The sequence below is a fragment of the Podarcis pityusensis genome, assembly GCF_964106645.2.
Source record: "Podarcis pityusensis genome assembly, chromosome: 4".
Classification (NCBI taxonomy): Eukaryota; Metazoa; Chordata; class Lepidosauria; order Squamata; family Lacertidae; genus Podarcis; species Podarcis pityusensis.
The window spans coordinates 89,721,058-89,744,556 of NC_138027.1; the positions used below are offsets into that span (position 1 = coordinate 89,721,058).

Below are 23,499 nucleotides of genomic sequence, written 5' to 3' on the forward strand. Positions count from 1 at the left end.
ATATTTGTTTTATAAAATAATTTTATAAGTTGTGTGTCTCTGCTTCTCAGTTTTTATTGTGCTATTTTATGCACTGTGATCTGCTGTTATTTTTATTGATTATAGTTTAGAAATCTTTTATTGTAATTGTTAAGAATGAATTTCTGTTTAATTACTATTTGCTGATATTTGATTGTATTGTGTACTGTTACATTCTAATGAATTATTGAAAATTACTTTATTTGATATAAGTTTTTTATTCTAAAGTTAGGTTTTTTATCATGCCATTTTTGTATTGGATCAGATTGTAATAAAGTGTGTGATATTTGTTGTTTCTTCAGTTTCTGTATAGTAAAATAGAAAGGTATATACAAATTAAAAGTGAAATTGGAAAAAAAGTGAAATGGAGATACCAGATGCTAGGTTTAAAATGAAGGCTAAACCAGAAAATTGCTTGGGTGTAATTATGGCCAGCCATTGACCTTCTGCCTGAGTTCTGGGTAAATAGGAGAGTTGGGAATGGGAGGTTACAGAAGGCACAATGCTACACTGGGAAAAAATAGTTCTTTCAAAATTTGGAATTTAGGGAAGAAGAGGGGAAACTTGATGAGCTATTGTGAAGGCTAGAACCAACTTAGTGGGCTGGCTGGAGGCAGGCTGGGAGAGAGGCATGGAGATGTCTGATAATCCAGTGCTGGACTGCTGTGAAGGACGAATGCTGTGAAATCTCTCTCCACTGAATGCTTCTAGTGTAAATATGTGTAAATGAATCATTAACACTTTGATTCATTGAGCTCTGAGCTCTGGTGTGACCACTTACTCCTGGCAATCCCCACCTAGAGTCAAGCATCGTCTTCGTTGATGATCCCTAACTCTTCACTTGGAAATCTCCCTCCCAGTTGCTACCCTAGTTTTTTTTTTGCTAGTGCTACTCTCTTTCTACTTGGTCTTGCACCTCTAAACTCAGTGTGATTTGAGGAAAGCAATTCTGCTGGCAAATATTCAGTCTGACTGACTTGGAATTTCTCCTGTGGGTACTCCCCTCCCCAAAGTAAAGAATCACTGTGGCTTGGGAATACCTCTTCTTTGTTCCTTACTTTGGATTCGCCTTATTGCTGATGACTCTAGCGCCACCTCCTTTTGATGTCTTTTCAGGCAGATCATTGGGCAAGCTCATCAATAACTTGTTCATCTTCCATTTGTTAGTTTCTGTTTGCCACTGAGCAGCTGCTTGGAGTCACAGGACTCTTGTTTACATTCCAGACATCTTCCAGACTGTTGGAAGTCTCACGGGAGCGGAGACGGGATGTGATGTTAGTGGTTTCCTGTTCCCTTGTTCCTTTGTTTCAGTTGCTCTCTGCTCTCATAGAGAGAGGATGTATTTTTCTTTGCTTTCTGCGTAGCTTAGTAATAAAACATAGCATGTAGCCATAAATCTCATCACTTCTGCTGCTCTGAAACTCTGCTGAATGGGGGAACGTGCCTGAGGCCTTATCAAAGGCTCAGGCCGTTAATTGTTTGTCGGAGGGTGATTCCGAAGGACTCGGCCGGAAGATGAGCTTTATCAGCTTGGCCGTGTGGAGATTCCGACACCATTCACCTGATCTCTTCTCTTGCTCTTTCCAGTTCCCACCACTCTCAGGGGTTCTTCTTAATGCAAATGGCATCCATCTCTGTTTGTGGCAGATGCTGGCCCAGAATACCAGTGCTCAAGTCAGCTTTGACCACTGTAGACTAAATTCATTCCTTTGAATGCTAAAATCTCTCAGCTAGCTGTCACCTTGTATCCTTTTATTCACATCTCTCCCACTTCCTTTTTTATTTTATTTTTTTCGCTTCATCCAAAAAGATCTCAGGATAGTACACATTTCTATATGTTTGGGACAGTTATTTGTACATGCTGCTCTATGGCTTCTACTTACATGGCCATAAAGAAAATTTGCATGATGATTTCTGTTATCAAGGAGCAGGTTTTCATTTATGTTTTGATACAACTGGACAGCATTTTGAATCAAGATGGCAGACTGAATTTTTCAAAACTACACTTCTTTTGTTTTTTAATAATGATAATAATAATAATAATTTATTATTATTATTATATCAGTCCATCTGGCTGAGTTTCCCCAGCCACCCTGGGCGGCTCCCAATCAAATGTTAAAAACAGTACAGCATTAAAAATTTAAAACTTCCCTGAACAGGGCTGCCTTCAGATGTCTTTTAAAGATAGGATAGCTGTTTATTTCCTTCACATCTGGTGGGAGGGCATTCCACAGGGTGGGTGCCACTACCGAGAAGGCCCTCTGTCTGGTTCCCTGTAACCTCACTTCTTGCAATGAGGGAACCACCAGAAGGCCCTCAGCGCTGGATCTCAGTGTCCGGGCTGAACGATGAGGGTGGAGACGCTCCTTCAGGTATACAGTGTTCCTGAGCAATGCCAGGAATGAGACTGCTGGTAATACCATAAAATAACAAATAAAATCAAACACACAAAACAAAACAAAACAAAACAAAACAAAACAAAACAAAACACTCTCCTACTTCCTTCAGTGATTTACCTTGCAATTTCCCCTTAATTTTACTTTTATCAGAAAACCGCTCCTTTTTTGGAAAAGTGTGGGCTTTGCATCTGTTACTCCCTCTTGGGTAACTTACAAGGACAGTGACCCAGATTGAAGTTACATGTGCTGGATTTAAGTGCATTTTGGTAAATGTGCCAGTTTCTGACCCAGCCCTATCCAGACTTTCAGAAGAAGAAGCCTGTCCTTTGTGAGAATACAGCCAGGGCTGATGAGAGAGAAAGTTTCCTCTAATGCAGGTGTGGAGAACCTTTGATCCTCCAGATGTTGCTGACCTGTTGCACCCATCAACCCCAGCAAACATGGCCAATGCCCATGGAGTTGTAATTGATAATGGATAGTTCAGTAACGTCTGGATGTCCAAAGTTTTTCCACACCTGCTCTAGTGCTAGATGAATATTTTCCCACAGTTATTTGTGTTCTATTCAATATAGATAGAGTTTATTGAGAAAGAGCATTGGTTTTGTATTCATATATGCCAACCTGAGGTTATTGGAGGAAGGGGAAAATAGAATATGAGAAATAAACATTTCTCTTCAATTTTATTTTCCCTCCTCCACCCCTGCTTTCTTTTCTGCATAAATAGGATGGCAGACAAACTTTTTCCCACATACTGATTGGAATTTGATTTAGGGTGCCTAATCCCAGATAATATTCCATTCACCTTGAGCCTGCAGGTTTCAAGTTGACCAAATTTACCTCAAAGCTTGCTCTACATGGGTAGCCATATTCTGTTCTATCCCCTGCCCTTGCCACTGTATATTAATAAAAGAGGCATTGTCTATGTTAACTTCACATATCTGCATTTATTTTGGGTTAATTTCATTGGGTGTGGCTTGATAGTCTCCTTTTTTGCACTGAAATAAAAACTGTGGAGAAATTTGAGATCGTCATCTTAAAACTGTCACATACTCTCAGCTTTAATCATAGCTCAAAAGCATTTGTTAAGATATAGCTCATTCTGTAAGAAACAGAAATATGTCTTGCCAGTCAGACCAAAAATAGCCAGACACATCATTTTAAAAACAACAACAACCAAACAAGTTTTAAAACTATGTGGTTCAATATATTCTACTTCCCTTTTGACAGAAATAGGAGAAAATTGATCTAATGTGATTGGGCCCAGACATTACACATTTTTCTTGTTTACCAATGTCTAACATCATATATTACATTTGTACTATATCAATAAAACAGCACTGTATCCCCCTTCCCAGGCTTAACACATCTTAGCTTGAAAAGTGATTTAAACTGGATAGCTCAGTCGGCAGAGCATGAAATCCTTGATCTCAGGGTTGTGGATTCAAGCCCCACGTTGGGGAAAAAATATTCTGGCATTGCAGGGGGTTGCACTAGATGATCCTTGTGGTCCCTTCCAACTCTACAATTCTATGATTTTATTGATATTAATAAGCAATTCTATATTTATGATCCACTAACTCCGGCAGGGTCCATAGGATATGAGGTGGGGTGAGAGAGAAGTAACCTCATACTGTCATAGCTGTCAACTTACAGATTTGAAAATAAGGGACCAGGAGCCTCAAAAATAAGGGATCAGCAGCCAAAATAAGGGATTTTCCCAGCACAGGTATGTTCAACTTCTGAGCCCCTCCAAGCCAAAGGCAGAAAGCCCAGCCAGCAGCCAAACGAAGCCTCAAGCGGTGGTTCCCACAGTGCAGCAACCTGGCAAAGGGGATGCAGCAAGGAAAACCACCGTCACCTCTCCGCTGGGAAGCGCTGAGCAAAGGCGAGTCCCCAGGTAACGAGGCCGATTTGATCGGCACAAGGCATGCAAGCTCCACCCCCCCCAGTCATTCTTAGACTCCTTATTGGGTGAGCAACGCAGCCAAGCAACACAGTTGGAGCCTCCCTCCTCCCTGGCCGGCAGGGAGGGAGAGAGAGGAGCTGTTTCCTTTGAAACCCGGGAAATTTAAGAGACATCATCAATAAGAGACAGCAGCGGGACACAGCGCTGGGATAAGGGACTTTCCTGCCAAATAAGGGACAGTTGACAGCTATGCATACCGTGCACCCAGCCCTCTGAATTATGACCATCCATTGTGGAATTAATATGCTAGTGATGGTGTGCTGTAACTGAGTGCTGAGTTCAACCACATCCTATGCTACCCAAGTTGTTAGGAGACCCCGGCTCCCTTCACAAAGCTACAATTCTCAGAGTAGTTTAACAGTCAATCCCTCTTCCCGAGGAACTCTGGAAATCGTAGCTCTATGAGGGGGAAGGGGGTCACCTAACAACTCCCAGTACCCTTAACAAGCTACAGTTCCCACGATTCTTTGGAGGAAAGTCATGGTTGTTTAAACTGGTATAGCACTGCTTTAAATGTATTGTGCAAATTGGACCAAAGTCTTTTCAATAGTGCCCCTTCCCTTTCCCAGATATGGGATGGCATTCTTTAGGGAAGTGCCAGGTTAATACTCTTCTGGGTTTAAGTCCCCATGATGTTTAACATGTGTGCATTTGATGGCTCTTTTAGTTCTGAGCTGTACATAGTCAAATTTTATTATACTAGTTTTGTATCTAGGCTTTATGCCGGCTGACTCATTTTTAATGGTTCAATCTTTTTATATCTATGATGCCTCAATAATTTATTTTATGAGGATATCTGCTGGAAATGTAAGGAAAAAGATGGTACCTTTTTCATATGTTGTGGTCCTGTAAAGTAATAAAAGAATTATGGGAAATGATATATAATGAATTGGAAAAAAAAAATGTTTAAATTAACCTTTATATATATAAAAAAAAAAACAGAGGCTTTCTTACTAGGAATTGTAGGTGCTGATATTCTGAGGGAGCAAAAATGACTTTTTATGTATGCAACGACAGCCGCAAGGATGCTATTAGCTATTAGCCCAGAGATGGAAAGAAGATAAAGTCCCCACCAGAGAGGAATGGAATGCAAATTAAACTGTTGGACTATGCCAAAATGGCAAAATTGACCAGAAAGCTCAGGAACCAAGAAGACCAAAACTTCAACAAAGAATGGGGAAAATTTATAATCTATCTTGGAGGCCATTGTAAGGAGATGAAACACTAGCAGGATTGCAATAACACTTGAAATGTAGCAAGGAACTATGGAGACAATGGAGTTATACAAAATATGGACTATTGAAAAAGAGGTAGCAGAAAAGGCTTGGTAATGGGACCCATCGAGGGGAAGGTGGGAAGTCCAGAGATTCAGAGGAATCTCTTAATTGTTGATGCGTATGGTTGTATTGTTATAATTTTATATATGTAAGGTAAAGGTAAAGGTACCCCTGCCCGTACGGGCCAGTCTTGCCAGACCCTAGGGTTGTGCGCTCATCTCACTCTATAGGCCGGGAGCCAGCGCTGTCCGCAGACACTTCCGGGTCACGTGGCCAGCGTGGCAAGCTGCATCTGGCGAGCCAGCGCAGCACACGGAACGCCGTTTACCTTCCCCCTGGTAAGCGGTCCCTATTTATCTACTTGCACCCGGGGGAGCTTTCGAACTGCTAGGTTGGCAGGGGCTGGGACCGAACGACGGGAGCGCACCCCGCCGCGGGGATTTGAACCGCTGACCATGCGATCGGCAAGTCCTAGGCGCTGACCCACAGCACCACCCGCGTCCCAATATATATGTAAAATCAAATAAAATCAAATATATATGTAAAATCAAATAAAAATTAATTTCGGGGGGGGATTATGAGGGACCTTGTTGTTGTTGTCTAGTCGTTTAGTCGTGTCTGACTCTTCGTGACCCCATGGACCAGAGCACGCCAGGCACTCCTGTCTTCCACTGCCTCCCACAGTTAGGTCAGACTCATGTTGGTAGCTTCGAGAACACTGTCCAACCATCTTGTCCTCTGTCGTCCCCTTCTTCTTGTGCCCTCCATCTTTCCCAGCATCAGGGTCTTTTCCAGGGAGTCTTCTCTTCTCATGAGGTGGCCAAAGTATTGGAGCCTCAGCTTCAGGATCTGTCCTTCCAGTGAGCACTCAGGGCTGATTTCCTTAAGAATGGATACGTTTGATCTTCTTGCAGTCCATGGGACTCTCAAAGGTCTCCTCCAGCACCAATGAGGGACCTTAAAAACTTAATAAATAAATGCATTATGGCTCTGACATGACTGTTCAGGCAGGCAAAAAAGTGAGTAGGGGGTATTCCCTCTTCCCACTCATGTGACTCGAACTCCTACCTGCTGCTGCTCAACATCCAGCCCTGAGGATGCTGCTGATGGTGTGTGTCTTTGGCTCTCCTTCTTGCACAAGATCCCAGCTGGGTCAGACCTAAAGCATTTAGCCCAGCATCCTGTTCTCACAGTGGCCAACCAGATGCCTATAGGAAGCCCACAAGCAGAAGCCAAGTGCCATAATATTGTCCCCACTTGTGATTCCCAGAAACCAGTATTCACAGGTACATTGCCTCCAACAGTAGCTAGCAGTAATCCGTAGCCCTATTCTCTATGAAATATACTGTATTTCATACATATAGGCATACACAGTGGCTACATGGCAAAAGTCTTTCCCTCCCTTGAGGGGTAATATTACCTGGATGATGATGATGATGATGATGATGATGATTTAAATTTAAATTTGTATACCACACTTCATCCAAAGATCACAGGGCGGTTCACAAGCTAAAAATGCAAAATGAAAACAAATAGAATATATAATAGAACAAAATCAATCATCCCCCTCCCACAGACACATTTTGAAGGCTATATAATAAAGCAGACAGATGAAGAATCAGAAGTTTTTTTGCTTTCTGAATCTTATTTTTCTATCTTTTCTTTTAACCTCTCTTCTATTTTTTTATTATTATTTCTTTTTCCTTCTCTATTTCTCTCCCTTGCCCCTTTCTGTGTTTTTATTGCATCTATATAAAAGTCTTGGTTTGGTGAAAACGTGGGAAAATATATGTTTTTTTTAATTTTTCTCTATAAACCTTATTAAAATTTATGTATTTATTTATTTATGGCTGGCCGTAGAATGTTAATCAGCCAAACGCCCGGTTGAAGAGAAACATTTTCACCTGGCACCTTGGTTTGGCATTGACCAGTGCAGAAAATAAATGTGTGTGGTACACATAGGAACAGCAGGCCCAGAGTGCTTTCATGTTGTTGTTAAGTCCTCCTCAGCAGACCCACTAAAATGAATGAATATGACTAAGTTTACTAATTTCAGCGGGTATGTTTTGAGTGAATCATTGCAAGGCTGGCCCATCCATGAGGTGGACTGAAGCTCAGTTGGCAGAATCCAAGAGACGCCACTGTGGGCACCTCCACCCCCACTGAAGCCTGACTTACTGGGGTCATGCAGTTGGCTTCCAGGTTCCAGCAAGTCCTTGCAAGAGCCCCATGCGATTTTGCAGGGCAAGATCTCACTGGAACTCAGAAGCCACCTGACACAACTGCATGACCCCAGTAAGTGAGACTTCAGCTGGGACAAGGGGCAGCTTCTCAATTCACCTCAGGCGATGAAATGGGACAAGCCACCCCTGCTTGGTTGAATACCACCCACTGAAATCAATGAACTTAAGTTAGTCATGGTCATGAATTTCAATAGATCTAAAAAAGAAAAAAAGAAAAGGAACGCGGGTGGCGCTGTGGGTTAAACCACAGAGCCTAGGACTTGCCAATCAGAAGGTTGGCGGTTCGAATCCCGGTGACGGGGTGAGCTCCCGTTGCTCGGTCCCTGCTCCTGCCAACCTAGCAGTTCGAAAGCACGTCAAAGTGCAAGTAGATAAATAGGTACTGCTCTGGCGGGAAGGTAAACGGCGTTTCCGTGTGCTGCTCTGGTTTGCCAGAAGCAGCTTAGTCATGCTGCCCACATGACCCGGAAGCTGTATGCTGGCTCCCTCAGCTAATAAAGCGAGATGAGCTCCGGAACCCCAGAGTCGGCCTCGACTGGACCTAATGGTCAGGGTTTACCTTTAACCCGAATAGGACTGGTGTTCAACACTACCTGTTACCTCTGCAAGCCCTCAGAACAGCCTTTCTCAACCTGTGGGTCCCCAGATGTTGTTGAACTACAACTCCCATCACCCCTAGCTAGCAAGGCTAGAGCTCAGGGATGATGGGAGTTGTAGTCCAACAACATCTGGGGACCCACAAGTTGAGAACCACTGCCTTAGAAGATATTCTGTGTGTGAGTCAGTCTTAACCTTGCTTTATAAGACTGCAAAAATATAATAAAATAAGTAAAAATCAGCTCAGACACTATCTTTAGGAACTCCTTATGTATCAGTAGTGAAATAGGAATGACTATATTTTATTGGGGGGGGGAGAAATCAAAGTGAGCATTGTATTAATCAGGAATATCTATGCAGTCCATAAAACAAGTGAGGTCTGCAAAACATGAAAAACAGAGTGTGCGCCCATATCTGCATAAATGTAGTAAATGCAATGAAACATCCACGTAGTGAGGTCATGGGGAGAGCAGCATCTCTTCACAGCTTCTTGCTTATCACACTGCTAAGTTGAACACCTCTAAAACGATGTGATAGGGGCAGACATTTTCAGAAACTGGAGGGAGTTTATTGGCCCAGCCTTAATATTTATAGCACAATCCTACATTTGTTTTAGCAGAAGCAAGCATTCAATGTCACTTACCTCCAGGTCAATACATTCAAGCTTGCAGCAATGCAAAACAATACAATAGATGTGAACTCGGAAGAAATTTGCATTGAATTCAATCGGTCTTACTCAAAGAATGAATGTGCATTATCAACAACGGGTAAATTTGGTTTTCTCTCAGTTTCTTATTTTCCCAACCTTAAATTCAGTTCTCCACATTTCCACATAAGTTTGTGGTTTTTTTATTTTTAAGGTTCTCATGAAAATTCACCAGCGTTTTAGTGTGAATTTTCACATTTTGAATTTTGTATATATATATTTATAAAGGAATTTCCTCCATGCAATGTATTTTTGCATGTTGTTTTCTAATACATGCATTTATAGGCACATTTTACCCTAATATATGTATTTTTGTACACATCACTTGGCAGGAGAACTGCATTGCAAAATTTGGAGAAGTGTGAGTTTTGAAGGACAGCTGTGTTTTGGTACACATATTGTTTCAACAAGTGAAGATTTGGTAAGGTCACCTTTAAATGTGAACTGCATCAAATTTACTCCCCTTCTCCAACTACAACTTATTAATAATAGTAGTAATATCTTTATTAGTAGCCAGTTTCTTTTGCTAAAGCGAAATACTAAAAATAAGGAAACACCACCAAAACCAGCATATTCTTCTTTCTCCTAGTGGGAAAAAAAAACAAAGTACTCATCATGTAGTGTGACATCCCATCTGCATCTCCACGTTTCTCAGTTTGAATATCCTGTATTGACAGTGTCTTGTGAAATAATAATTCTCTATATAGAACCCACAGGCAGGGGTGGGTGGAATTATTTCCATGGCAGCCCCATGATAAATTCAGCAGGTGTTTTTACTGCCTATCACATTACCTGTTCACACTACCACATCTCCCTGTTCATTCCTAGGAGCCTATAGTTTTGGTTGTGAAATCAATGATCTAATGTAAGAAATGAGGTGGTAGTTCAATCAAGCTGCAGGGCCACAGGCTCAGTTTTGTGAAAGACATTGCAGCATTGTGCCAATTGGCATGAATAAAGTATCTGGTACAAATATTTCCTTTTCTTTCCCCCAGAGAGGCTGTTTCTTCAGAAGGTCAAGACACTGCAGAGAAATTAACTTTTATGTCAGCTGCTACATAAGCAAACCTCTGGAAGCTTAATTAAGATGTTTTATTTCTTGATGATAAATAGATCCGAATCGTGTAGGCAACACTTGGTATATATTTTCCTCTTCCTGTTTTCTAACGACTTTTAGACTACTTACGGCTGAATTGATTTAACAATGCATTTTTTATAGTATGTAACCATTCAGGCTTAAATAGTCAGAGCCAGAAGTGGGGGCGAATGAATCCATCAAAGTGTAGCTGGTTCACAAAAGACGAGCTTAAACAGGAGGGGAAATGCAGGTCAGAGTAACAATTTGGCACTGTGTCAGTCATGCATGGGCATTAAACTGCCTTCTTGCACCCAGAACAAGATGCTTCTGTATGCATGACGACGGACTGAAGCCTCCCATTTGATTTCCGAACAGATCTGAACTTGTGCGTGCAGGTCTTGCCAATGTCTTTTTATTTTAAAAAAGGAACTTTTCAGGAGGGGGGGTGCATTTTCTTTTTTAAAAAACATTTATTGTCATCTTTTTATTTATAGCTAGAAGTTCTTTGATTTGCTTGAAAGGCACCCAAGAATAATAATAGTAACTGTGAACTGAAATAGATACAAACTGTACAGAATAAATAGTTCATATAAACCTAACTAAGCTTTGTAGTAAAATAAAGCTGTCGTGCTTCATGTCACCTTCATCTGGAGAGCATCTTTGTGAAGTACATCCCATTGATTTCCACAGAACATCTGTCAGGCTGCTCGTATTATCTTTGCTTTTTTAGGTTTACATCTAAGTTGTTGGGTAGGGGATAAGTGTGCACGGAAAATGTGGCTTGCGTATTCAACAAACGGGTGTGTGAAAACACAGATGTAGCCGTCCGAGAGCTAGACTTGATCGTACCTCCTTGTCGAGTGCATACTCGGCAGAAAACCCAGGACAGTTGCAGTGTAATAGCCGAAACAGCCTGACAGAACTTGCTTTCATGTAAGCATGCTTAAGCATGCGGACAAATCAATGGCTGGGGCCCAGCTTAGTCACTGGCAACTATATGTTCAGCGTTAACATGACACAGACCCAAGATTCTGGAGTGCTAATGTTGTAAATATAGATTCCAGCGATTTGCTTTAAAACAAGTTGCAAACCATGCACATGTACTTTTCTTTCTTTCTTAAAGTGCCTGGTATCATTTTCAAACCGGACCTGATAAAAGCTCTTTTGCTGAGTAATTGTATCAAATATGGAGTATTTACACAGATACACAAATAAGATCTTGTTGCTCATTGGTGTACTTATTTGCATGTGACATTTAACTGACCACAGTGAATTGATGTTTCATCCGAAGTATCCACAACCATAACGGGAGTCAATCATATAAATAATAATAATAATAATAATAATAATAACCCAGATCATTGATTTACTAATATATTTACAATAAATTCTCAGTAGCTTTCCAAATTTCCTCAGATATGAGTGTCAACCAATGGTGCCCAGAACTCTATAGCAGCATTATATTGAAGACTGTCCAAAAAAGCAATTAAAATTGCCTACTAGGGAAAGTAACCAAAAAAGAGAGTTTTGTGTATGTCTTTTAGGATGCCTAGATAAAACATGTACACAGCTTTCCCCCTCCTTCTGAATATTCTAACAGGTTTTTTAAAAATATAAATAACATTCCAAATAAAAGGTACTTAAATATTGGCAGACCTTGGGGTTGTACAGTTAAATATCTGTTTAAAATCATATAATTTATCTTGTATTTATTATGTGGCAATCTCATGTGCGATCCATAGACAATACTCATACATGTGAACTAATTCCTAACCAATATACACCAGCCTCTTGGAACCAGGTATATAGGTGCACTTTAAAGAAAATTTAGTGTCTAGGTCCGGGGAACAAAAGTAACCAATGCTTCAAGCTTTTTTCTTTCTTTTCTAAGCGAAAAAAATGAGGGATTGCCATGCAGGTCTCGAGGAATATGGCCAGCTGAACTTCCTCCCAGAATCCAGTTGCCCAAAGTTCACATTTAATGTGAGAATGAGACACAGAGCCTGCAAACTTCCCCATGGCTTCACACAGTTATCCCTGAGAGTTTCTTTCAACTCGGATTACTACTGTGCTTAAAGTTCTGATTGACAACACATTATTATAAGGCACTTTTATTTACAAGTTCCGAGTTAAGATAGAAGAGTTTTTGACTTAATCCTTCAAAAAGGGTCCCTTTTATGTTTGCTGTTCCAAGACCTCCAGATAATCAGGTTCAGCATGCAGGTTGGCTTTCAGTTCAAAATATTCGTTTTTAGTCTGTTCTAGTAAAACTTTCCTTGGCCTGGAGTACATGAGTGTCTCCATTAGCTTTAGCTCCTCGTGAGCTCCTGGATAGTGTACCTCCATATCAGGGTGTAACTGGGCTATGTTTTTCCGTAGATACTCAGTTATCCCCAGTTGCTGAAGTTCTCTTTCTTTCTCAAGAATGTTCCTGTACAAGGAGCTGGCATCCTGGAAGGAAAGGAACTCAGCCGATTGGTCTGTAGCTTTGTATTTGACATTTGACCCCGTCAGAGGGGAGGAGTGCTCCCTCTCCAAGAGGCCTCTGCGGAGATGTTTGGAATCATTCATCTCCTTGTCATTCATCTCCTGTTGATGGTCTGTAAATTTGGGGCTGAAAGATGGGCTTCGATAAACTTGCACCATGGGGCTGAGCATACGTTGCTCATACAAGCTTGTGGCCGGGCGCTCCGTGGTGTGATGTGTTGTTTTGTGACCATACATGCTGTACTGAAGCTGCACTGGGCTGTTGTCCCGCATCTGTTCGTCTGCATGCTTCTTTTTGTACCTTCTCCGCCGGTGTAGGACAAGGACGACGATACCAGCTGCACAAAAAATGATGGTTACAAAGACTATCAAAAGCCCCAGGATTAAAACTGAAAGAGGAATTGCATTGGTAAGTGATCGCAGAATAGTGTCTGCCGTATTGGTGGTGGTTGGTGACGTGGTGACAACTATGAAGCTAGCATGAGTTGCGGAAGGTGGGCTGTTTATTCCGGGACATAGCACGTCACTATTCAGAGATTTCAGTTTCTTTTTAGCTAAATGCCTTGGAGATGTGCAGAAAATGTCGCCCGTCATTGTGTTTCTGTTCAGCTTTTGTATCCATTGCTGCAGCCCAACTGAGTCACAAGTACAATCCCAAGGGTTGTCTTCCAGCTCAAGTTGTACGAGTAAATCCAGATCATCTAAGACATTCCCTACAGGCAAATGTGCAAACTGGTTGGTTTTCAGATTTAGCCTGGCTAGAGGAACTCCAGAAAAAATGTGGGCTGGCAAAGTCTGAAGAAGGTTATTATTTAAATAAAGGACCTTTAGTTTAGGCATGGGATGAAATGTCCCTGGTAAAACCTCCTTGATGAAATTATATTCAAGATACAAATACTCAAGGCGCTGCAGGCCTAAAAATAAATTCCGACTCAGCTTGGTGAGATGATTCCCATTGAGATATAATTTTTGCAATCTGGTGAGATTGAGGAAGGATCCTTCTTCTAGTATTTCAATACGGTTGCTTCCCAAGTGAAGCAAGTCTAGGCTGCCATAGTCTACAAGGTCTGATTTCAGTAATGTCTGAATTATATTTCCAGCTAGTATTAGCTTTTTAGGATTTGGAGGAGGAGGTCCTAAATCTGACAGGCTTTCGATGTTTTGTTCTTGGCATTGCATTAAAATCCCTGAAAGGATATTGCTAGTGCACTGACAAGGGATCGGACAATATACACCAGGAAGCAGAGTAGCTGGCTTTGTTACGTGAAGTGTTAAAGCAGTTTCCCTGGTAGGAACCCTAAAAATAGGTATTACCTTGGTTGAGTAGTGACTATCACTTATTGACGTGGTAACCACCAATGGTAAGGACCCTGATGGGGCATCAAGATCATTTGTAGGGTGAGTGGGACATAGGGATTCTTTTTTTAATCTGCTTAAAATGCTGCCTTTCAAAATAGGAGGGCTGTGGCATACAACATCACCTATTATGGACTGAGGAGGCATGTTTTCTAACCAAGCTTTCAACTCCACCAGGTCACAATTGCAGACCCATTTGTTATCTTCCAACTGAAGGTCTAGAATTCTACCAATATGTTCTAAAAAACCAACATAAGGTAGAGTCTGCAGCTGGTTCCCACGAAGATCCAAGTGAGTTAATGGCACAAAGCGAAATACGTTGGAAGGAAGAAACTCAATGGCATTATCATTTAAAATGAGCACCTTTAGCCTGTTGAGCTTGCTGAAGGCACTTGATTCAATTATTGTGATGAAATTGTTGTCTGCTTGAAGGAATTCCAAGTTCTCCAGCCCATGGAATGTGTCTTCTTTAAGTACTTCTAATGAGTTGTGATTGATATGAAGTTGCTTAAGGAGACTTAGTCCATTAAATGCTCCTGGTTCAATGTCTACAATGTAGTTAAATCCAAGATGGAGTGAGAGAGCGTTGATGAAGCTGGAGAAGTCATTCACATGTAACATGGTCAAACTGTTGTTGAGAAGACTAAGGTGGAAAGGCCGGGATGGTGGAACATGTACTTGAGATAACTCCTTGATGCCTCTTTCTTCGCAGTTTATATTAAAGACACCATCCTTTTCCTCACAGGAACACAGCATATCACAAGAGCCAATAGTTGAAGGTAAAGCTGGTTTGGACTGTAGTACATCACAAGCAACCCCCATCAAACTTAATGTAATTATCCAGAGCTTCATGGTCATCCAACAGCTTCTGCAAAATACAACACAGATATATACCTCATTTTTATTTTTTTAAAAGGTGATCATCACAACATTGGAGGACCTCCCCACCCCTTGCCTGCCCACATGCTCCAGTATACAAACCACCCACTGAAGTAGCAACTCCTATCAATTGAAACATTATAGTAATTCTCTAAGATGAGAAAGGTCAACTGGTTGACCATTGAGTGCATCCATTTCCCAAGTTAAATTTGCCCAGTTCTGCAGAGTAACATTTCTGGACACCACTGTGTTCTCTGCTTATTGGAAAAGCAACTTTCTTTTTCTAATGTGGGGTGAGTAAACTTCACCCAACTATTCTGAATGAGTGTTTTGGTGTTAAGAACTATGATATTACTCTCTTTTCTTGATAACTACCATAGTTCTTCCTTGAGGAGTGTGAATGACCCAAAGAGTGGAATGGTATAGTGTATGTCCTTCAGGCTTAAGAAATTGGCTACACCTCTGCTCTGTAGAAAGGAAGAGTTACAAGTTGCCACTTGCCAGTAGTATATCCGATAATTGATACCTTGTACCATAGATGGACCATGGAAAAACTGAATTGTCTATTTATTTCAGTGCAAAAAACTTATTTAGAAATTGAATGAAAACAACAAAGGAAGAATGCTGTCCCCCAACATTGTCACAGTGAATGCCAAACATCCGAATGATCAGATAATTTAAACTTTTAGCATAGTAACAGTTAAGTAAAGGTAAAGGTAAAGGGACCCCTGACCATTAGGTCCAGTCACAGAAGACTGGGGTTGCAGCACTCATCTCGCTTTATTGGTTGAGGGAGCCGGCGTACAGCTTCCGGGTCATATGGCCAGCATGACTAAGCTGCTTCTGGCGAACCAGAGCAGTGGATGGAAATGCCATTTACCTTCCCACCAGAGTGGTACCTATTTATCTACTTGCACTTTGACGTGCTTTTGAACTGCTAGGTTGGCAGGAGCAGGGATCGAGCAATGGGAGCTCACCCCATCGCAGGGATTCGAACCGCTGACTTTCTGATAGGCACGTCCTAGGCTCTGGGGTTTAACCTACAGTGCCACCCGCGTACAACAGTTGAGTAGCAACGTTTTATATGTAGAATTTAGGTCAAGAAGAAAAAGAAGTCACAGAAAAGAGAAAAAGTTTCATATAAACACCTAAGTCTTGCGTGGATTCATAGGACTCCCTTTCCACTACAAAGTGACTCCCCATCTCCAATCATCTCTCAGTGGAGATTTACAATGTTTCAAGGATTGTAAATCCTACTACAGCTCCAATATTCACCTGGCAAGGTTATAAGGGTCCATTACATTCTAAAGCATGAAGACAGTTGCAGCATGTTCCAGTAATGTCAGAGTCTAAACCCATATGAGAGAAGCCTGTGACATGATTCCTTACCATGCGAGCATTGCAACATGGCAAGGTGACTGTCTAGTCTGGTCTTGGCTAAAGAACTAGTTAAATTGTGTCCATTACCAGTGTTCCTTTCCCATTCTGTTGACTTCCATGGCAGCTAACATGGTACTTTCTATAGAGTTAGATTACCACTCTCTTCGGCCCCACCAGCATGGCCAATGGACAGGGACTATGACAGTCATAGTCCAGCATCAAATCTGAAATACACCACATGGTTCTTCTACCATGGTGAGCTGTGCGTATCAGAAATCATTTATTGAATAATTCAAATTCCTTAAATACAAAACACAAGTCACTTAGAAGTTACGCATATACAGCTACAGCTATGTGTCTGACACTCTCAGCACAATCCTATACATGTCTACTCAGAAGTAAGTGCCAATTGATTCATTCCCTATTTGTGATGCTCCCTTTCATTTGTGAAGTTTTTGGATTTTTTTGGGGGGGGGGGATGGCATCACTCACAAACAAGACGGAGGTATCAATAGACTTAGGGAAACACACAAAAATGAGGGACTCCAAAATAGCCCAGTGAGGACTGAACCTGTTCCATGGAACAATGGATCAGGTGGGAAAGAAAACCAGGAGAGGAGAGAACAGAATAGGCTGGCAGGCTGGAAGAACGTGGCTAGTGGAAAAGGTGGGGCTGTAGGAGCTCAAGAGACTTCAAAACACTGCTGATCAACTGGCAAACAGGCAGGAGCTGCTGACTCAGAGATAAGGCAAGGAGCATAGAAGGAATAAAGAGGGAGAGTGGAAGGTGTGCAATTATATCCCTGTGTCTCTTCCTCCATTCCCTTTTCTCCATTCCTCTCTTCTATGAGCAAGCGAGGATGGAGGAAGGGGCATTCAGATGCAAAATGATCAGAGAGAACCGTAACTTATATTTGGATAAATCATTTCCTGGCAAGGCCAGCCAAGCATGTTTTGCTGCCTGAAGCAAAGGACAATATGGTGCCCACACACAAAAGCCAAGTGGACAGGCAGCTGGATCTTATTTAAATGCTGGTCACATTCTCCACAGCATCTGGGGCAGCATCCTAGTTTAGATGTGGCCAAGTTGGGTCACGTCGCACATACATGGGGGTATGGTGGTGGCAGTTGTTATGCTATGTATTTTGCATTTTCACACTGTAAACTGCCCTGTGATTAGGGGTTTCAGAGGAACAACCGGCACCTGCTGCCTGAACCAGTTGCTACCCTTTGACTAACGGTAGGGCCGGATTATTTCTTAGTTCACGTTGAGAAGTCTTATTTAAAATGTCTCCAGGCTGCCCATCAATAGGAAAAAGATCAAAGCTGAAACTGGCCCACAACCAAGGATCTCCTATACCCTTCAAAAAGATAGCAGGAAAAAGAAGAGAGCAGGTGTGTGTGTCAGTAGTCCTGCTAATGCAAATTCCTAAGCAAATGCAGTTTATTGCCACCATACTGCAGGTTAGGAGAACCTAGACTAAGAGACAGTGTAGTACAGGCAAGGGTATATGATGAATACTGCAGGCCAGGCTCCAAGTTGTCTATAACAACTATGCAGGGGTTGTCCAGAGGCACTAGACTCCTTGCTACAGATTACCAGCTGAGAGAGCAGCTTTCCATTGTTTTGATCCTCATGATCCAGTCTGGACTGAGGGCGGAAACAAAAACCTGCAATTAAATCCACTGCTATAGCCCTAATGCAGATGGGTGTGGCTGTGGACTGTGTTGAGAGACAGTCACTGCAGTCCCAAAACATAGCCCCTGGTTAACAATGTATGCCAGAGTTAGATGTGGGGCTGGGGCTGGGGTGGATTCCTGGTCAGCATTCTCCTATATGTCTTAGGATGCACCAAAGATCAATCAACTTCACCTGCCCCCTCAAGTCCCCCTCCCAGGCCAAACTGCTTGCACAACCTTCAGGCTTCATTGGAATGAATGCATGCTGATTGGCTGTGCTGTCAAATGTTTTTAAAGTTACCTAAATTTTGCACGTGAAGAAAGAGCGAGGACAGCGGTCTTTGAGGGCCCCATCACAGGTAACATACATACACCTGGGGCACGCTGCAACATTTTGTTGCAAGGCATAACTTGTCCTTACTTTAAAGCATCATTTCTTAGTTTTGCCCTCCAGCTGTTTGTGTGTATTTGCATTTTAGGTACATCTAGGAAAATAAGTATAAGAAGAAAGTGGGAAAAGACGGGACAAGCAAGCTGTGAACAAGATGCTGATCTGGATATATTAGACATTTTCATCTACATTATTAATTACACTTGAAGGTAAATATGGCACAGAATTGTGATGTATACATGGATGATACTGCCTCCTATGGAATTCAAAATGTGCATTGCCTTTAAAGGAACCAGTTTTTGGAAATGTGGAGCTGCTGAGCAATATGTCCTATTAAACACGTTTAAATGTGGGAAATTAACTGTTGTACTAACACAGTTCTTTTAATATAGTTTGACTTGTGACTGCGTATTCTTTACTTATCTGTATGTGTTTACTCAGTCATGTTTGAGTATCTCCTTTTGTTTCACATGGGGTCATCTGTTCACAATGTATTAACAAAGTAAATAGTTCCATATTTCCCAAGTAAAGAATTTCTGCTTTGGAAAGGATGTTTCAAAACACATTTAGGCAAGCTCTGTTTTGGTACACTGCTTATTATAAGGCAGGGAGCGATAGTCACCTCCCAGTGCAATTCTGTGCAAGTTTACTTAGAAGCAAGCTCCAGTTATTTCAATGGGGCTTCCTTCCAAACCAGTGTGCATGCAATTGCAGCTTCGAATTCTCTGAAGTGGTGATATTGATGCCCATGAATCTAGCCTATAATAAGGGGGTAAAAGGGTTGCAGTTTTGACAGATGACATCCAATTTGGCTCGGAGACTCAGTTCAACATGCAACCACCCAGAAAGGTGCTTTATGCGGAAGTTGAACTTTTTCTTCATTTTCTTTTACAAAGCATTTGTGTGTTGACATCTATATGCACATGTCCAGGATTGAGGACATGTCTTCAACCACTGTGAAGTCGTGTGTTGCTTCCCTGCACTCGTTTGGGCAATTAGTGCCATTCAATAAAGGAGATTTTGCAACAGATTTTAACCCGATTGTGTTTTACAGCATATTGCTATAAAGTGCCATGAGGATGTAATAGGAGAGGAATATTGCCTTCAAGTCCTAGTTTGTGGGTGTCCTCAAGGCATCTGGTTGGCTTCTGTGGAGAAGAGGATGTTGGACCAAAATCCCAAACCTAATTACCTGGGTTTAAGCCCCATTGAACTCAATGAAACCTGCTCAAATAGGAGTCCCCTGGTGATGAACCTTTCTGATCCTCTTATATTAGGCTACCAACATTAGAGTCTTTTTTAGGGCTGCGGTATTATTTAGCTTGGAGGGATTCACTTCCAAGTAAACACGTACAGGATCAGTCTGTTCAACTACAGGTAGCAATTTTGATTCGTTGTTGTTGTTGTTGTTGTTGTTGTTGTTGTTGTTTTGTTGTTGTTAAACATGACTATAAGCTTCATTTCAGAAGCATTAAGCCAGAGAGCATGGGTGTGCATCAGATTGGCCCCATAACTAGTGGAACTCACAGTGAAATCCTATATAAGCCTACTCAGATGTAAGTCCCATTGAGTTCAGTGGGGCTTATTCCAAAATAATCGTATATACCATTGCAGCTTCAGTCTTAAAGGCAACTATCCTAGTATGCCAATATTTTGAATGGGCCTACAAGTAATGATGTGGGTTTTTCCTTGTTTGTGGGGGGGTGTTGTCCATAAAGGGATAAATGCACATATTTTGGATCAAACAAAAGAAGTTTCTTGCCCCACTCTAGAGTCTAAATGTCTGCTTCTCCTTAACTTTAGTACCCTCACCCCAACCAACCTTGCTGACTGATGAGCAAGACCCAGCATGCAGATCCTGTTTTACCAAAGGAGTTAGTTTATTACCAGCCATTAAAACAGAAAGTATTCCCCACTTTTAGTACCCAAGGCTTTGTTTTTGATAACCTAACTTCACAAATAAAGCTTCTTGTAAACACTTGTCTTCAGCAAAGCAATTGGGTCCTTAATTCAACTTTTATTTTCTCTTAACTGTTCTTCTGCTAAGCAGGCAGAGCACACTGAACATACTTGTTACGATGTCGTTGGGCAAAATTAAGAGAAGTAAATCAACATGCATTAATTTAAAGTGCATGTTGCATCGAAGGACGATTTACATACATTTCTGAAGATGAAAGCCTTCCACGTTTTTTTTTTCTGAAACACAAATGTTTAAAAGTATTTGCAATCGGCTAGAAAGGCATTCGCCTCTTAATCATTGTCATACTTTGGCTGGGTAAAATTGCAATAAGTCTCATTCTCTTTCATACACACACACAAAAACACACACACAGAGTTTTTTCTCCCTCTGCAGATAGATTCTTGGAGCTTCTGTCTAGTCCTGGAAGACATCAACTCACTATCTTAGATTTTGTCCTTCCAACTGTCCACCTCATCCCCAGCCTTCAAAAGCCATTGCTAGTAACACAACTGTAAACAAAAGCCTATTTTTGGCTAACATATTATTTACATTTTAAAACTTCTACCCCATCAAACATGGCTTTATCCATGCATGGATGGCCCCCTTGGGGCTGCTAACCTTGTATTATAAATATAATGAAACTTCAAAATATCCAAAGTGGCACAGGAGTATAACTTACTTCATATTGCCCATTCCAGAGAAATGTCCCTTGTACCTATTAATTCATTTGCTTAGTTGAAGCATTACATTCCCTGTGCTCTAATTCCATAGATGCTTTCAAAAACTACCTTAAATAAATGGTTCCATTTTGAGCATGGAGGGAGGAGGGAGTTTGGGGAAAACCTAAGGAACACCAGAGGTTTTCTCCACACACACACACACACACACACACACACACACACACAGCACTCGCCTCCACTGCCTCTTGGTAGATTTTTTGCACATTTTTGCATTTTCAGGAGTACTGATTAATGAGTGTCCCTAAGGCAAAGTTTCCATACAGATTGAAGGCAATAAATCCATCTATTTTAAACAGCAGAAATCAAATACATTTCTTGTTTCAATTAATGCTTATACAGTTGGTAGAAAGTGGATATGACGGACTATAAAGCCTCAGGTTAAGAAACGATCACTTGAATATGGCTATGTCCTCCTTTGTCAAATTCTGCAGGCAACTACAGTTTACTCTAGGATCTCAGAAGGAATCTAAGGGTTTGGAGTATGTAAAGTCCTTTTCGTGTGTGCCACTGCAAATGCCACTCCTTAAATCTCCCCTGCCAGCCAATTTCTTTTAAGATCCTTCCATGCACAAAATATCCCCAGGACCTATGCAACACTTGAGGTGCCATTCTATAAGTTTTGAGCAAATATTTGCTCTAACAGGAAACAAGCACCTCAAACTCTCTCTCTCTCTCTCTCTCTCTCTCTCTCTCTGTGTGTGTGTGTGTGTGTGTGTGTGTGTGGTGGGGCGGGGGAGAGAGAAACAGAATAGGTAGCCAAGGTGATTTTTACAATGCAAAAAAAGCTGGCTATGGTTAAGTTAATTCCTAAATGAAAGTCTCCTTACCTGTACAGCAGCTACACCCACTGACACAGCCGGCGATGCACAGAGTCGCTCTTCGTATACAATCCCCTTCCTTGTTATCTCCAAAAAGGAGCCCTTTCCAATCCCCCACCAACCTAGGTTAAGGTCTCTCTTTGCAGGGATCTCAAGCGTGGCTGCAGTTCCTTGAAGTTAAAATCCTAGCTCCGAAGCAGGACAGATCATATTTGACTGAGAGCAGAGAGACAGAGAGAGGAGGAATTTTTTTTTTTAAAAAAAAATTCTTGCAGGAGGTGGAGAGGGGGAGAACGACGCCAGGGAGAAAGAGAACCCACTACACCATCCTGTAAACAGTTGTCCCTTTTGCTCAATTAAAATTCACAGCAGACTTCCCAGCTAGGCTGACTTTCTGCACGTAGTTAACCATTTGCGAGCTTCGGGATGCAGTAAATAAACCCAGCGCTCCGCAGGACTTCAAGCGATCACTCCTGGCTTTGCAAGAATCGCAATATGTATCTTTAGATGCTTTAAGGATCCAAACTGCTGCGATGCACGCTCTCTCTGTGTGTTTCGCTCCCCTCTCTCTCTCCCTTCGGAGAGTCTTTCTTGTTAGCTCAGTTTGTTATTAGTCAGATTGCCAGAGGCTGGGAGGTAGTAGGCGTAAATAAAGAGACTTCTTGGCTTTTGACTCAGCCTTTAAGCCCTTCCCCATCGCGAAGCGTTAATCTGCCAGTGTCATTTAATACAAGATCCATGCCGCTCCACCTTAGGAAAGCTCAGCTCCTCCTCCTCCTGCTGCAAATTATCTCACCTTTTTCTCCTTTACCCCTTCTTAACCCTAACTCCCCCCACCCTTGAAAAAAAAGCAAAACACCTGAAGATCCTCAAAGAAAAACACTACTCCATCTCTCATAGAAAGCAAAATAAATATTCATTTCTGGGAAGGAGGGAGGGATATCCCGACAGCATTTGGTAGCCTTATCAATGAGAGATTCTTGTTCCAATCTTGATCCAAGGGTCTGTTGTGAAAGCTCAGAGATTGTCCAGTCATTGACTAGAGAATATTTTTCCCCTACAAAAGAAGACTCTCAGTGATTGATTACCTGTCAATAGAGAGAAGGGTTTTGTCTAAAGTGTGATAAGTGGTCCATAGATGCTGCCCCCTGGACTCATCTTCTGGGATGTTTAACTGGTGTAGAAGTGTGAGTGTTTTCATGGGTCGGACTGAAGCAATCCTGGGTTTTTACAGAGGCAGGCAGAATGCAGTAATTGTTCTCCAGAAATCCCCCAGTGCCCTGTGCTACAGAGAGGATCAGCTTGATTTCTAATTGACTGCTTTCCAAATGTTAGCATAACCCGCTTGCTTTAATGCACTGGCGGCAGAAGCATCCAGCCGTCGAAAGAACTGAGGAGGAGAAGGTAACCAATAACTGGATCTTTAATTTCCCCTTGCAGTTGTAATCCCTGACGTGTTGTAGTGCTGTGCCTATAAGTGGCGCCAAGGGCAGCTACTTCTGGTAAGAGAACACAAGTCTTCGT

At 41.8% G+C, this 23,499-nt stretch overlaps 1 protein-coding gene across 1 annotated transcript; it reads right to left on the minus strand.

The window, feature by feature from the left end:
• Positions 1-11,645: 11,645 nt before the first annotated feature.
• Positions 11,646-22,715, minus strand: SLITRK6 (SLIT and NTRK like family member 6). Its single transcript, XM_081003836.1, has 2 exons — positions 21,985-22,715; positions 11,646-14,995 (listed from the first exon to the last, which is right to left on the minus strand). The coding sequence occupies exon 2, from the start codon at positions 14,983-14,985 to the stop codon at positions 12,460-12,462; it is 2,526 nt and encodes an 841-aa protein (XP_080859962.1). The 5' UTR covers positions 14,986-14,995; positions 21,985-22,715; the 3' UTR covers positions 11,646-12,459.
• Between the last annotated feature and the right edge of the window lie 784 nt (positions 22,716-23,499).